Genomic DNA, 15,549 nt, shown 5'->3' on the forward strand with positions numbered 1-15,549 from the left:
GGGGTGGCCAATGCTTGATGCAACGGAGAAGGATAATTCAGCTCTTTTCCACCATGAGCTGAAGTGGTTTCTGATCTATGCGTAGAATGAAATGGGTGTTTCTATCCACCCCAGATCTGAAATCCCTAGCAATTCTGATTAAACTACATTTATTCCCCTCTTGGTGAAAAACACATTTTACATTCAAGATGAAAATACATGGAAAAAACTCCCAGTCTACAGCTGCAATAATATAACCCCATTGAACTGCGGAGGAAAATGGCAGACAAAAGAAGTATTACTTTTATGGATTTCAAGACGAGAAAGAAGCATTACAACAATCCAGTCTGACCTCCTGCATAACAGTGGCCACAGAATTTCACGTAGTGATACGTCCTAGTAAATGCAGCTCTTTTGGAAATAATCAGTAAAGAATCCTCAGCTGGCTACAGACAGGTTCATGCCCCTGGGAGGACAGGTGCCAGTACCCTCTGTTCTGTGTCAAAATATTACAAATATATTTCTTTATATTGAGAAAATGGTTTAATCTTTAGATTCTTTCCAGAGATGTGTATCAGATACATTTCTTAGTGATATGATCTTTTGTTCTGTGTTTTGGGAACCTGTCACATGTTAAATTACTACAACAGGTTTTGAAGTTAAAATCTTTTCTGGCATGTTAAAATTACCACAATTACTTTATGAAATATGTATGTACCTCCACAGACTTAACCCATACTTACAAAATAAATATTTTTCAATTTCAGTATCTTACACTATCCAATGTTATACGATCATGCTATGAAAGTCTACCATAATATATGCAAAAATGGGATAAAGCAGGCATGTATTTTTAATAGCTTTTATGCCTGGAATGTCTTCTTTTGGATAGGCTTGGCATGAATGCTGGTAGTTTGATTTTTCTTTCTTTTAATTAAAACATCAGAAATTTTCACCCAGAAAAAAAGTGATATGTGAAAAAAAAGACTAAAATTCTTTAAAGAAATATTAAGGTAGAAACATGTCCTTTCGGACAGCATACCCACTCCTGCAATCTAAGCTACATGGATGTACCCCAATTAAAGTCACTGAGGTTTCTCAGATTCAGGGTCAGCTTCTGTGGTTCCAAATGCATGACTGGGCCCATAGTCCCTGCAGCGTGGCAGACACCCCGCTCCAGTCTGGAACGGGTTAAATCCAGCCGTGGAAAAGGGCTGCCCTGGGAGCCAATCATAAGTGGGCTTGAGGCAGCCAATCAGGGCCTGGCATAAGAAGGGCTAAGGGAGGAGCTGGGAGACTCACTTCAGCTGTGGAGTGGGAAGGACCTAGCTTCCTGGGAGCACAAGGGTACCTGAAGCAGAGCAGTGCTGGAGAAGGGCAAAAGGAGCTGGGGAGCTCCAGCCAGGCAACTCCCCAGGCTGAGGCCTTGTTAAAGACTTAAGGAGGGACTGGGGCTACAGAGGTGCAGCCCGGGGATAGGCAGAGGAAGCTGGTCCAAGCCCCTTGCCAGTGATGAGTGGCCATTACAGACTGCAGTTTGCCCCAGGGAAACGGGGCTAGATGAGGAAGGTGGGCTTAGAGGGTTGGGGGTTCCCCTGGGAGGGGAGACCCAGAGTGTGGGGGCATTGCTGTGGGGCAGCACCCCAAGATAAGATGGCACCGGGATCAGGGAGGGACACGGGGGCCTGAGGCAGGAGAGACACCGGCTAGCAGGAGGCACTCCGAGTGCTGGAATGAGCTAATTCCCGGATAACCAGCAGGAGGTGGCAGGGAGTGCTCGATCTGCTACAGTCCCCTACTGTGACTGTCTGTGGTTCCTGTTCCAGCAAAGTTAATGGCAGTTTTGCAGGCACTTGTGTAATTTCTACCTTACCTGTGAATTTAGATTACCTAGCTGAATCTGTCTTAATTTTTATATATGAAATTAAAAAATATATATCCACCTGATCTATTATGGAGTTCTCCACCATGTCTGTTAATTCCAGCGATGTTGCTGGATCCACCAGAAGAGTGTGGCGAGTGGTTGAAGTTGCTTGAATTTGAGGGAGAAGCAGGTCTTCTTGCAAAGGCTGGCAATTTGATGGGTCTAGTTCCTTTGGTAACAGATGTCTAAAAGAGCAAGAAATATATACACTTTTAAAATTTCTTTCTTGAAGAAATGGCAGATAAAGCTTTAAACACAATTTTACTTACCACAAAGGATAGTGACTTTCTCTGAGGATCAAAATGGATATCAGAAATGAATATGATTTTCTTGAACATTACAAAATCCTAATTCAACAAGGAATAAAGTAGTAATATAAAAATAGTCCTCTTCTTCTGATTTTTGTCTAAAAATGTCATCAGTATAACATGAGCAATACAAAGTCTCAAGATCGGTACATAAAATCACATGTAAAATTTATCTAATACAAAGTCCTGCTCTAGATTCCCCCATCTTACGAAAACACCCTTGGGCTCACTATCTGCTTCACTACCATCCCCTCTAACTAAACCACAACTACTGCTGTGAGTTCCTCTCCTCTGACCTCTTTAATCCCACTTCAACCTTTTTCACTCCACAGCAAGTGTTCTCACTAAAGGCTCTAATGATTTTCTGGCCAAATCCTAAAGTCTCAACTCTATCAACATCCTCCTTGAATTCTTTTACATCAATATCCACTCCTTACTCCTTGAAATCCCATCTTCCAGTGGCTTTTGCAGTTATCTCCTCTCATGGTGGTTCTCTTACCTGTCTGATTGCTCCTTCAGTCTCTGGTTTGGTGGGTCTTTCTCCACTCCTCTAGCCCTTGAGTGAATGCCTCCCTGACTCCATTCTTGGTCCTCTTTTGCTTTGCTCCCTCCACACATTATCCACTCATGCTGCTGTGATCTTTATAATGACTGACTTACAGGTAACTGATCTGTTTTCTTTCAGTTCAGTTGTTTTTCCCCCTCCTTCCTTCTAGAACTCATTATCAACTCAAAATACCCCTGCTCTGATACACCGAGGCAGCGTACTTTGAGGACTAAACCATCTCACTTGGAATCTATGATCACCTCAGAACTTTGTGACAAACCCATGTTAATGCTGGAGCTTATTGTATTCAAGGAAAAGTGTGGCATGCAAGCTCTTACTCTACTAATGCTTCTCCTCCTGAGTAGCTGAGTTTACAGGGACTACCCATTCTAAAGATATAGAAATTTTAAAAAACTCACAATGGAAAATACATGATTCTACAAGATGTTCTCACAGCTACATGTTGCAAGAATCCAAGAGGACCATAAGTCTGAGGGACAGCATCAAACTACTGTGTCTTATCAACCAAAATTTCCTGGAGGTAACAATATACAATATTTTGTTGTACAATGCATTCACTTACTATGTCAGAGTTTGCACTGCTGTTAAAATCATGTTTGATCCCACGCTGTGGCAAGGCAGTCCTCATCTGTTCAGTCTTGCCATCTTTGTTCATTCGTGTTCGGTCAGAATTCCACAGCTCAAAACTTGAAGGAGGTAAGAAAGGAGGAATAACTGCTTTCAGTTTATCACTAGGTAGCCTAGTAAATGGAGCACCACTTCTTAACTGAGAAGAAAAAGAAATTACCTCTTTTTAGAAAGATGTATTTGACTCTAATTATATGCATTTAAAATAGGAAATGAAGCTATGTAGAGAATGGAAGACTTTTAATATTCATCATCAGAATAAAAGGATGGTGGGGGAGTAAGGGTATTTTAAACAGGCAAAAGAACAATTTAATCAAGACATAAACATCTTTGAAGATGTACAATACAGAATAATAAACAGAAGCAATGCAAATGACCATTAAAGCTGTTATCATACACTAGCTTTATGTAATATACTGAACTTGGCTCACTTAAATAGTGCAAGTTGCCCTGTTAAGTATAAATCTATTTCATTCCTTCCTTTGGGCCTAATCCTGGCTCCTAGTGAAGTCAACAGGAGTGTTAACTAGTTAATTAGTCACTTCCAAATGATAAACAGGAGGAGTGACAAGATAAAAACTCTGTGGGTTCCTAGATGAGACCCTGGGAAAGAATGAACAATTGCTTACTCTGTCTCTTTGGGGTCTCCTAAAAAAAAAGAAGAAGAAAAACTGAAGCCCTCTTCTACCCCAGTTCCCTCAGTCAACACATTGTCCCTCATATCAAATAAATGGTTCTTTAAGATCTAATGAAATCAACATGGGTAATTTGATCTTTTACAATTGCCAAGAAGGGGTTATCAACTGAAGATAATGCAGTCTCTAGGCTATAACAGAATCTGAAGCTGGAGTATAACAAAGGAGAGGAGGAATCTATATTATACCCTCTTTGTAACTTTCTCCAAAAAGTGAAGGTTTTGAGATAGGTAAAAAATTGCTGAAAATGCACGATGCCTTGTTCTTCGTGAATTTTACTATAGCTTACCCTTTTATCTAACAGAGCATGTTCATTCATGTAAATGGTTGTGAAATAAGTCTGAGTTACATCCCTTACTACATTCAAATTCCTCCTTAGAACACAGTATTTCATGTGGCTTTTCAGCAATAAACCAACTATTCAAGTGATCTCTTTTTAAGTCACTATTGACCATAAAAAGTTCATCCATCAACTAATGGATTGTACTTGCTACAAAAGTCAATATTTACCAAGCATTACCAATCCATACCATCTGCAATATTGCAGTTATTTCCTGTTCTCACTAAAGAGAAAAAATACAGCAGTTTGGATACAACTGTCTAGTGATCATCAGCAAATGCTGTTTATTTTATTAATGGTGACCACTGTATCATTTGTATGATAATATGAGTGAACTGTACTGCCTATCTAATTTGGATTGTAAATGATTGAGTGAGAGTTGCATGATGTTCTATTCAGTGTTGAGCACATTGACAGCACTGTAACATACCATGGTTGTCAATAATTCATCATCCTTTCCTGCTCTTGTGCACACACCTGAAAAACACATCAAGGATATTTTTAAAAACTCCAAATGCTTATTCCCAAGGATAACTTTGACAAATGTATTGTATGCCACAACAGTTTCACTCAGTAAATACAATGGCATAAATTTATCCCTCATGCAACTCCATTGACTTTCCTGGCAACGTATCCAAGATGAATTTGGGCCATTGTTGTTTTTGTATTTTACATCATAAACTGCAGGGTTCAAACCCACTAACCCCCCTTTTTGTTCTATGACTAACAGGGGTGTTAACAGGCCAATTCACCTTGAATATTCCCATAAGAACATAAGAATGGCCAAACTGGGTCAGACCAAAGGTCCATCCAGCCCAGTATCCTGTCTGCCAACAGTGGCCAATGCTAGGTGCCCCAGAGGAACTGAACCTAATAGGTAATGATCAAGTGATCTCTCTTCTGCCATCCGTCTCCACCCTCTGACAATCAGAAGCTAGGGACACCATTCCTTACCCATCCTGGCACATTCCCTTAGAAAACGTGCTAACTACTTATGCTAAACCCAATGGCTCTCAACCTTTCAGGAGTCTCACTTGCCTTGCATACCCCAAAGTTTCACATTACTTAAAAACTACTTGCTTATAAAATCAGACATAAAAATACAGAAGTGTCACAGCACACTATTACTGAAAAAATGCTGAGTTTCTCATTTTTACCATATAATTATAAAATAAATCAATTGTAATATAAATATTGTATTGACATTTCAATGTATAGTATATAGAGTAGTATAAACAAGTCATTGTCTGTATGAAATTTTAGTCTGTACTGCCTTCGCTAGTGCTTTTAATGTAGCCTGTTGTAAAACTAGGCAAATATCTATATGAGTTGATGTGCCCCCAGGCAGACCTCTATGTACCCCTGGTTGAGAACCACTGTGCTTAACCATCTGTTCGATCTTGTAGTTAGTTGTGACACTCTTAGTACCTTTCCCAGACCTGAAGAAAAGCTCTGTGTAGCTCAAAAGCTTGTCTCTCTCACCAACGGAAGTTGGTCCAATAAATATTACCTCACCCACCTTCTCTCTCTAATATGAATCGACTGCCCATTTCAAGGGTATTTTCTAGCATACAATAATGCAGGGGTTCTCAAACTGGGGGTCGGGACCTCTCAGGTGGTCGCGAGCTGTCAGCCTCCACCCCAAACCCTGTTTTGCCTCCAGCATTTATAATGGTATTAAATATATTAAGTGTTTTTTTTAATTTATAAGAGGGGGGGTCGTACTCAGAGGCTTGCTATGTGTAAAGGGTCACCAATACAAAAGTTGGAGAACCACTGCACTAATGGCATGACATGATATTAAGCATGGGTGATGCTAAATTTATTGCTCAACGGCAATCACTAACCAAAACCAGTGCAAGTCTGATAAAATAACTCTTTGTGCAGCATCTTTCCACATACTGCATTCTTATTACATGTTTTCATCTGTAGCAAATGCATTACATTAAATATGGTACCACCTAAACTACCAGATGATAGAACACTTCCCATATAGCATATAAGCAGTTCTGACTTTACCGCTAGCTTTGACATTTGTGGTCCAAGCTGTTGCAGCATCACAGTTTCCAGAGTTGTTCACATCTGGCTGTGAAGTGGCTTTTATTGTGGAATTCAGAGATGACTCGGGCTCATCAGTAAAAGGCACAGACTGACTGGTGGAAAATCCATGACGCAACGTTTGGGTCAACTTCAGCTTGCGGAATCTATTGGACATTCTGTTCCACCATGACTAGGGGGATGAGAAGACAGGACAACTTTGTTCTAACATATAAGTAAAAGAAAAGTTACATTAATTCAGCTTCGCACAAAGCTATAATTCTGACAAGGAGTTTTAGTGATAAACTACAAGAGTTGACGGAGCCGTTTATCAATGTCACCCAATACCCTAGACCTGGTGGTACACAAGACATCTCTGGGGGGTACACGGGAGAAATTGTATAATGCTGGATTTTATCTATTAATTACTTAATTTATTACATTTTCATAATAGGTTACTCAGATGAAGCTTTAAAACTCCATGGGAATTTGTTACATAAAATGTGGTAGTTAATTTACTTCAGGATGTACCAACGAGAACACCGATACAGATGCTGACGTACAGAGCCTTCACCTCTAATCACAGTATAGCGTGGATTCAGTTGCCCAGCAACTGTCCAGTCTGAGCTCAGAACTTAGGCAGGGGTTTTGTTTTTGGTTGTATATGTAGCTCCGATATCGGTATGTAACCGTGAAATATGGATAGATGGCTAAAGACATGGGGTGTTAAGAAGAACACACAAAGTACCAGTGATGAGAAAGGTAGGGGTACATGGGCAGCTGGTAGATCTGGAAGGGGGTACGCAATAAGAAAAGTTTGGGAACCTTTGCCCTAGACTGAATTGCAGCTTTATGTACAGATATAGGTAGATATAGATGTATAAAAAATTACAGGTTTGTCTGTGTTAACATGAACATCTGATTTATAGTATTTATTAAATTAATAAAAAGTAAAACTAATTTTACATACAAAATATTATGTATATAAAGCTACACTGAAGTAGAATACATCTAAATGAATGAACAAATGAATGAATGAATTTTCAAGCTCCATTTTAAAATCTCTCTCAGTCTCCCCCCCACATTTTTTCTATCACAGGAAATTCATTGTCAAATTGTGAATTTGAAGGGATGTGATTTACCTCATCAATTTTTGGACCTAGTAAATAGTTTTCCATATTTTTTTCCACTATAGTCACTTTGTCTGCGAAAGCGAAGCATGTGCATTTACTCAGGTACTTTGGGTGGGAAGTTTTAAAACTACAGTACTAAGTACTGTAATTTAATCTTCCAATCAACTCACAACTTCATACTCTAACGTCATGCTCTCCAGTATCAAGATCTAGCACGTCTTACTGTCATAACATCAATACCTGTGTAAAGTTATTCTATTTTAACAATGCACAGATGGCTGTTAAGGTTTTGCATTAGAGCAAAGGCTGATGAAACTGGGATGTGTATTGACTATTTTTAAAAAATTCTTTGTACTTCTTGAGCAAAGGAACTTATTATGGTAGACAGGGCCATCCCTAGGGGGGTGCAGGGCCGGGGGTGGAATGCACAGATTCATCTCTTCCGGGATTGACCTCGCTGGCCAATTGCACCGGCCCACAGGGCCCCCCAAAGCGTGGGGCCTGGAGCAGTCACCCCAATTCACCCTTCCCAAGGGATGGCTCTGATGGTAGAAAAAGCATTAAAATACAAACATCCATATACTTTTATTGGTGCTTTCAAATGGATTGAAAGGACTGGAGCTTCCAGGCAAACCCTACAGGTTTTTTTGTAGTAAGCTGGGGACCTGATAAACAGGATATGACAGTTCAGAGACACTAGGGGAAGCAGTGACGCCTAGCTCTCTCTGACTACTGTGGATCCTGCAGATGTGGGCAGTGTCAGCCTGGTCACTGTTACAAGGACAACGAGAGGAGGTACTCGGTCATAGTACATCACTTGATAGTAAGTGAATAATTTTATGTTCATAAGGTATATTACACAGCAACATAAGGAGCAATATTGTGCAATTATTAACTTCTTCCAAAGGCCTAGCCTACATGGAATAATTGAACAATTGGGAATTAAATTGGTGGGATGGTTCCCCTGTGAGTATCTACAGTGTACAATGTCCATATGAGCCAGGCAGTTTCAGGTACAGTTTGTCTCACATCAACACTATCACTATACTACACCACTGCAGTCCACCTGCCCTCTGTCTACCTTCTCTACAGTTCCAGTACAGCTACTGAGGGTCTCAAAACCCAGAAGAGAAGTCAAACTCCCATAATTCTCTGGGGGTAAATCCTGTTAATCCCATGATGCCAGCACTGTTTCCTGTCCTTTTTCTCAAAAATGGAAGCCAGGATGAAAGCTCTGTTCTTGTTCCTTGCTCAGCAAGGTCCCTGAAAGTGAGTGGCAAATTGGCAGTGGTAGTGGCTCTGAGAGCAACTCTGGCAAGAAAGAGACAAGACCAGCAATTCAGAGCATTCATGTAACAGGTAGTTGGTGGTTGGGGTGTGAGTAGATGGCCTTATATGCTATTTGCAGTTCTTCTGTAGATGGCATGACACTTCTGGGTTTGGCGCACAACCACAGGCTGGTGGGGCAGAATTGTTTTTGAAACCTGGGCTAAACTGTAGCAGCGATGTAACTTCAGAATAAAGTGTCTGCTCTGTAGCTCAGTGGTGAGCAAGTCCTGACAGTACAGTGCCAGATCACAGATATGAGGGCTCCCCTTATTCATAGAATCATAGAATATCAGGGTTGGAAGGGACCTCAGGAGGTCATCTAGTCCAACCCCCTGCTCAAAGCAGGACCAATCCCCAATTAAATCATCCCAGCCAGGGCTTTGTCAAGCCTGACCTTAAAAACTTCTAAGGAAAGAGATTCTACCACCTCCCTAGGTAACACATTCCAGTGTTTCACCACCCTCTTAGTGAAAAAGTTTTTCCTAATATCCAACCTAAACCTCCCCCACTGCAACTTGAGACCATTACTCCTTGTCCTGTCATCTTCTACCACTGAGAATAGTCTAGAACCATCCTCTTTGGAACCACCTCTCAGGTAGTTGAAAGCTGCTATCAAATCCCCCCTCGTTCTTCTCTTCTGCAGACTAAACAATCCCAGTTCCCTCAGCCTCTCCTCATAAGTCATGTGTTCCAGACCCCTAATCATTTTTGTTGCCCTTCGCTGGACTCTCTCCAATTTCTCCACATCCTTCTTGTAGTGTGGGGCCCAAAACTGGACACAGTACTCCAGATGAGGCCTCACCAATGTCGAATAGAGGGGAACGATCACTTCCCTCGATCTGCTGGCTATGCCCCTACTTATACATCCCAAAATGCCCTTGGCCTTCTTGGCAACAAGGGCACACTGTTGACTCATATCCAGCTTCTCGTCCACTGTCACCCCTAGGTCCTTTTCCGCAGAACTGCTGCCTAGCCATTCGGTCCCTAGTCTGTAGCGGTGCATTGGATTCTTCCGTCCTAAGTGCAGGACTCTGCACTTATCCTTGTTGAACCTCATCAGATTTCTTTTGGCCCAATCCTCCAATTTGTCTAGGTCCCTCTGTATCCTATCCCTACCTGCCACCGTATCTACCACTCCTCCTAGTTTAGTATCATCTGCAAATTTGCTGAGAGTGCAATCCACACCATGCTCCAGATCATTTATGAAGATATTGAACAAAACCGGCCCCAGGACCGACCCTTGGGGGCACTCCACTTGATACCGGCTGCCAACTAGACATTCTGCAAAAAATGGGAATTGCTCTGTGAAAGACAGCTGTTCTGGATAATTACCAATCAGGTGAGTCTCATTTGGGGGTTGAAATATGCAATGAGTGTCGTTGTGGTGAAGGTCTGCAGGGCTATAGTGCATTACAGCAGCATGTGATCCAGATGGCCAATGCACCAGATACTGAGGAAGTTAAATAATTGTGCTTCCCAAATTTTGCAGGAGCCATTGATGGAATCCATATTTCCCCAGCCTACAAAACTTAGCCTTCATCAGTACATTTTACAATAGAAAGCTGCATATCTGATGCAGCAGTCCCTTCACCCAGAGGTTCCTCCTTTTACCAACCCAGCTTAGCTGCCTCCTCTGCAACCATATTGGGATCCTGGGTCCCATTCAAAGAGCTCCTGGTTATGCTCTTCATCTTCGAGTCTCTACTCTGATCCCTACATGGAATGCAAACATGAGTGCACAGACTCCATTATATAATAGAGCTGAGATGCCTCTGCTACCACCTGCTTTCTTCCTTTCCCTGCCCCCTCAGAGCCTAGCAAGGAGCCTAGAGGGAACAAAGAGAGGGAGGAGCTAGGAGCTGGGGGTCTGTAAGGAATGCAGAGTTCAGACCTATCCTGCCTGCTGCTGGCAGAGCAATATTCCTCCTACAGCAGCTTCAGCTGTCTGGCACATGGACGACTTGCCTCTAAAACTAACTTTAGTGCTGTGGTGCCAGCCCAGCTCCTCTAACAGCTTCCCTTAGCTGGTGACCCACCTGCAGTCCCAGGCAGAGGGAATACAGCACTACCTGAGAGGATGGGAATCATAACTCCAACACTTGGGACTGCTACGAGGGGACAGTCTGGTGTGGCTGTCTGAATGCTCCCATCACCTTACCCTTGATGCTGCATGTGAGACCACAGAAAGAGGATGACATGTAGATCTGACACCACTCTCAGAGATGAACTCCACTAATGTCCCTTTTTTTTCAGGGCAGGGGCTCCCTTCCTCACACAAGTCCTGAGCTTTGGAGCCAGACAGCTGGCCCTGCACTGATACTTAGAGCAGTTCCCTCTATTGCAGAGCATGAAGCAGTGCTCTGGTCCTCCCTACTGCTACACCTCTGCCCCTGCCTCAGCCTCCTCCTCTGGCAGAGAGGGGATGGGCAGAGCTGGAGCTGCAGTGAAGGGAACTGATCTTACTGTCAGGATAAGAGCAGCCCACATCCCCCTCTTCCGCTCACAATACTAATTAAACCCCATATCCCATTCACTTTGAATGCTGTAGAAAACTTCTAACTTGGCTGCAGATGTAACCTAACCAATTTTAGGCCAATACAACTTTTTTCAGAATGAGAACCAAAATCAGGATTGAAATGGAAACTCAGTTATAACCTTAACTATACAGTGACTTTTCCCACTCTGGAATAAGTTTCTTTGTAAGGGTGCTTATATCAACTTTCCTCTAAAATTAAAGAAACAGTTCCACCCCCTGTCCTTACCACCACTCCAGCAGCCAAAAAGTCTACCACAATCCACATCTTAGAAAATCAAAGAGGACGAATGTATACTTGGCTTGCAGAAAGCAAATATGTTAGTTATGTCCTAGGTCCCAAACACTTTCGCGTGGTGTCTTTCCATACTTCATACCTTGGAGTAAATTGTACATTTGTTATTTATGCAGAAATCATCAAAGAGAGAGTACATATGAAATTTGTTTACCTTTAATCCTCCCTTGTCATCTGGCAACATCGGGGTATTTAAAGATTGTCTACTTCTAGAACAGGGCAAAGATGATTTGTTGTTCTGCTTACCCTTGTCTTTGTCTACTTGCATGCAGGCTGATGCTAGTTGACGTACAAGTTCTGTGTCTAGAAAAAACAAATTCAGTTTTTGTTTTGTTTTACTTGTAAATGTCCTTTCATCTCAAATGTATAACCAGGATTGATGTGCTGAAGCTGCTCCTATGCATTCTGTGAGAGTGTAAGGCAACAGCACCAGACACACAGGCCTAAAATTCTGGTGCCAAGGGCTCCCTGTTTTGCCCTCCCTCTTTATTCTTGTCCAGGTGAAACTTCTGTAACATTCAGATACAAAGGTGGATTGACCACAAATACTGAATGGTGGCCCTGCGCGCAGTGAGCTGCTGACTTACACTGTGGTACTTATACCACCAGATCTACAGAAGCATTATCAGTGCTTGATTCACTAGAACTAGACTAAAGAGTATTGAACAGCAAGAAGAGAGCTCTGCTCAGTCAGAATCAAGAGAATCACTTTAACAAATGAACCTAACAGCTGCTTGATGTGGGCTAAGAAAAACATCAAGAAGGTACTTTTTCTTACCTGAGACAGAAGAAGAGAGCAGAGAGAAAGGATATTCTCTTCTCTTTCCTTGAGCATAGGCTGGAGGGAGGAAGTTTGAAGACAAATTCCAGAGGGAAGAGCAATGCTCAGATTACACAACAAAAGACTGAAAAGATGTGGAAGAAAGAAAGGACGGAAAAAACAGAAAAAAGAGGAAGAGGAAAGAATGAATATAAGGGTGAAGATGGGAGGGCAAAATGAGGGAAAGAGAGAGACTGCTGAAGAGAAAAAATGCTGAAGAGTGAGACAGAATAAAAAAAAGTATCTGGGAGACAAAAAAAATGACAATGAACCTAGAGAAAAAATAAATTGCACATTTTAAAAGCCATTAAAAACTGTGTAAAAATTAATCTATGGGAAACAAGATAGTGAAAATGATCGAGAATACACCAAGACACAAAGCAGAAAAAAACAAAGTAGAGTGAATGGAAGGGGAAAAATAGAGGAGAATAAACCATAAGCGAGACATACATTAGCAAAGTAGTATTTTGTACTGGCAATACGTATTCTCAAAACAAAGTGTGGGTCCTTGACAGCACTGAAGACAATAGGAGTTTTAGTATTAACTTCACTGGGGTCAGGATTTCACCCAAAGTTTTTAATGAAATACACAAGGGTTAGAGATGGGATCTGCAAAAGTGTCTAAGGATTACTGTGTGGCCACCTGTTTCAAACAGTCATATGTCAAAGCACACTGTGGACCTTTTGTGTATTGTAGCAATGTCTATATGGGATGTTACTGCACAGAAAGCTAGTGCACTCTAGAGTCACACTCTGGCTTGCTGAGCAGTAACGTGTCACAAAGACAAGATCCAAGAGCATTAGGAACACCTAAGGGAGCTAGGACTTTCAGTGGGACTGGTTTTGCTAACTTAAGCGCTTTTGAAAATCTAATCCCAGATTATTTTACATGCTGCAGTGGAAAGGGACAGGATGATCTAAGGGGAGATGGACTAGTGGAAGATTTGACAGTGGCTGGGAGGGAGACTTGAGTGTGCAGAGTTAGTAAGCACAAGGAGTGGAATAACATGACTTTTAGGGGAGCATAGACATTTTGTATTTGGAACTAAATATGTGTGTCTTTGCAGTGCTGATGCTTGAAAAAAGTTCGGTAAAACTTTCTTATTTCCAGCAGAACCAGAAGAGACTTTCAGAAGGAATGAACTGGCCTACACAGTAGCCTGACTGAGTAGAAAACCGGAAGCCTTCATCAGCTCTGCAAGTTGACATTCACCACAAGAAAAAACACTTCAGTAGATTTCCTCCTCCCCCCCCAAAAAAAATTTCCCCACTATTGCTGCCCTGGGTGCAGCTCTACTAGTGAGAGCTCCAATCCAGATAAAATACAGGTACCTGTCAGTTATTAAAGAACTGACAATCCTCAGACCCTTGTGTACACCAGAGCTCCCACAAGTGATTCTGCAATAGCGGGAAACTTTAGAGAACACAGCTGAGAAAGGAGTCTCTGTTGTGATGCCCAGAATGAAAAAGATCATGGAGTGGGAGGTGCTCTGCCTGGCTGACTGGGATCTGTGAGCCTGAGGGTTTAACTGCCTGCAGATCACCCAGCCTTCTGCTGCAGTCCTCCTCTCTGCTCCCTGCCTGCACTGTATCAGCACGAGTGCCAACGACCTGTCAAAGCAGTAGCTTTCCTGAATTCATTTTCTTTCTCTACGTTTTTGCCTGTGATGCTGCAACATGTCACAATATGTACTGTCAATAACCCATAGTATAGCTTGGAACACTGTCCAATCAAGATGTCAGTACAGCTCTACTGATTGCCATTCAACACTAGTCAACTGGGTGATAACAGAACTAAGAACTATTTAGCGTTCAGTTTTTTTCACCTTCCTTATTATTATTATTATTATTTATTATTATTATTTTGTTGAAGTCCTCTGCCTGTTCGTTCATTCTCTCTCTTGGAAGGAGTGAAGGAAATACAGAGATAGCAAAGGTTAATTCCATCAGAAACAGTATTCTTTGACTTCAGAAAAGCCAGTTCAGATACAGGTAAGAATAACAGAAAAGTGCCAAATAATGTAAGCTAAAGTCATTTATCTGATAGCTTAACAGAAACATTAAAAACATTTTAACAAAGCTTCATTTAAGGTGTTTTTCCTTTCTTTCTAGGATGTTTTTCAATAAAAAGATGTTGGACTCCTCAAATGTGACTTTTACTCGATCTGACAAAACTAAAAAAGAGATTTGCCCAGGAGTTCCCCACTTTCCAGATGATGGCACCCACTCTTTCCTTTCCTTTTACTGTCGGTTACTAAAACATCAGTGCAAGTGGACGCTTTCACCTTCATAATTATTCTATATTTTTACTCTCTATTTTTAGTGATATCACAGGAGAGTCTTTGGGCCATCATAATTCACATCACTGAAAAGACATTGGTGACACAAACATTGCATTTTTACACCACACTTGAAAAATCAGGCAGCAGGAATAAACAGATTCTAAAAGGACAAGCTATACCCCATATATTTCCGTACATTTCTATTTGACCCTTTAATCCAGTAAGCATACTGTTTCCAGAAAATAATCTCTCTCTGTCACATGGAACTCATGGGAGATTATTTTCTACAACTCAAGTGTATTTTCTAAATTAGAAGGGATGTTTTCTTTGTTGCATATGCTGTTATTGCAAGCATTTCCTTTGGGCTCTGTGACATAACATACCTGGATCGTTCAGTAGCATTATCAGATCAAAGGCTGTGTATCCATTTTTTGCACGTAGATTGACATCAGCTCCGCGATTCAACAAATACTTAACAACATCTTTATTTCTTTAAGGAAAAAAGAATTGGTCACATATGTGAAAGAGTGTTAATGTTCCATCTCTTCCCTCTTATGCCACACTCTTTTTTCTGAATTAGAATTTGTCCAGATATTGTCTATAGACAACCTAGGTGGCTCTCAATTCTGTGGGACTGGCGCCAGTAAGGAACCTTCTAACATAGAAAGTGAGGCATCAC

At 41.5% G+C, this 15,549-nt stretch overlaps 1 protein-coding gene across 8 annotated transcripts in view; it reads right to left on the minus strand.

Annotated features, from left to right (window-relative positions):
* ANKS6 (ankyrin repeat and sterile alpha motif domain containing 6) overlaps positions 1 to 15,549 on the minus strand; it is a 78,516-nt gene that overhangs the window by 47,753 nt on the left and 15,214 nt on the right. For 7 of the 8 annotated variants that reach the window (XR_012157401.1, XR_012157400.1, XR_012157399.1 and 4 more), the window contains exons 5-11: positions 15,254 to 15,360; positions 12,547 to 12,606; positions 11,923 to 12,071; positions 6,461 to 6,671; positions 4,872 to 4,918; positions 3,342 to 3,545; positions 1,923 to 2,088 (exon numbers count right to left, since the gene is read on the minus strand). Coding sequence is in view for 2 of the 8 variants with exons in the window: in XM_073332461.1 (XP_073188562.1) it covers positions 1,923 to 2,088; positions 3,342 to 3,545; positions 4,872 to 4,918; positions 6,461 to 6,671; positions 11,923 to 12,071; positions 12,547 to 12,606; positions 15,254 to 15,360 (944 nt within the window). In the remaining 6 variants the exon portion in view is untranslated. The remainder of the gene's footprint in view (positions 1 to 1,922; positions 2,089 to 3,341; positions 3,546 to 4,871; positions 4,919 to 6,460; positions 6,672 to 11,922; positions 12,072 to 12,546; positions 12,607 to 15,253; positions 15,361 to 15,549) is intronic. The other variant, XM_073332462.1, reaches the window with a different exon arrangement.

Source organism: Lepidochelys kempii, chromosome 2, assembly GCF_965140265.1.
Source record: "Lepidochelys kempii isolate rLepKem1 chromosome 2, rLepKem1.hap2, whole genome shotgun sequence".
NCBI lineage: Eukaryota > Metazoa > Chordata > Testudines > Cheloniidae > Lepidochelys > Lepidochelys kempii.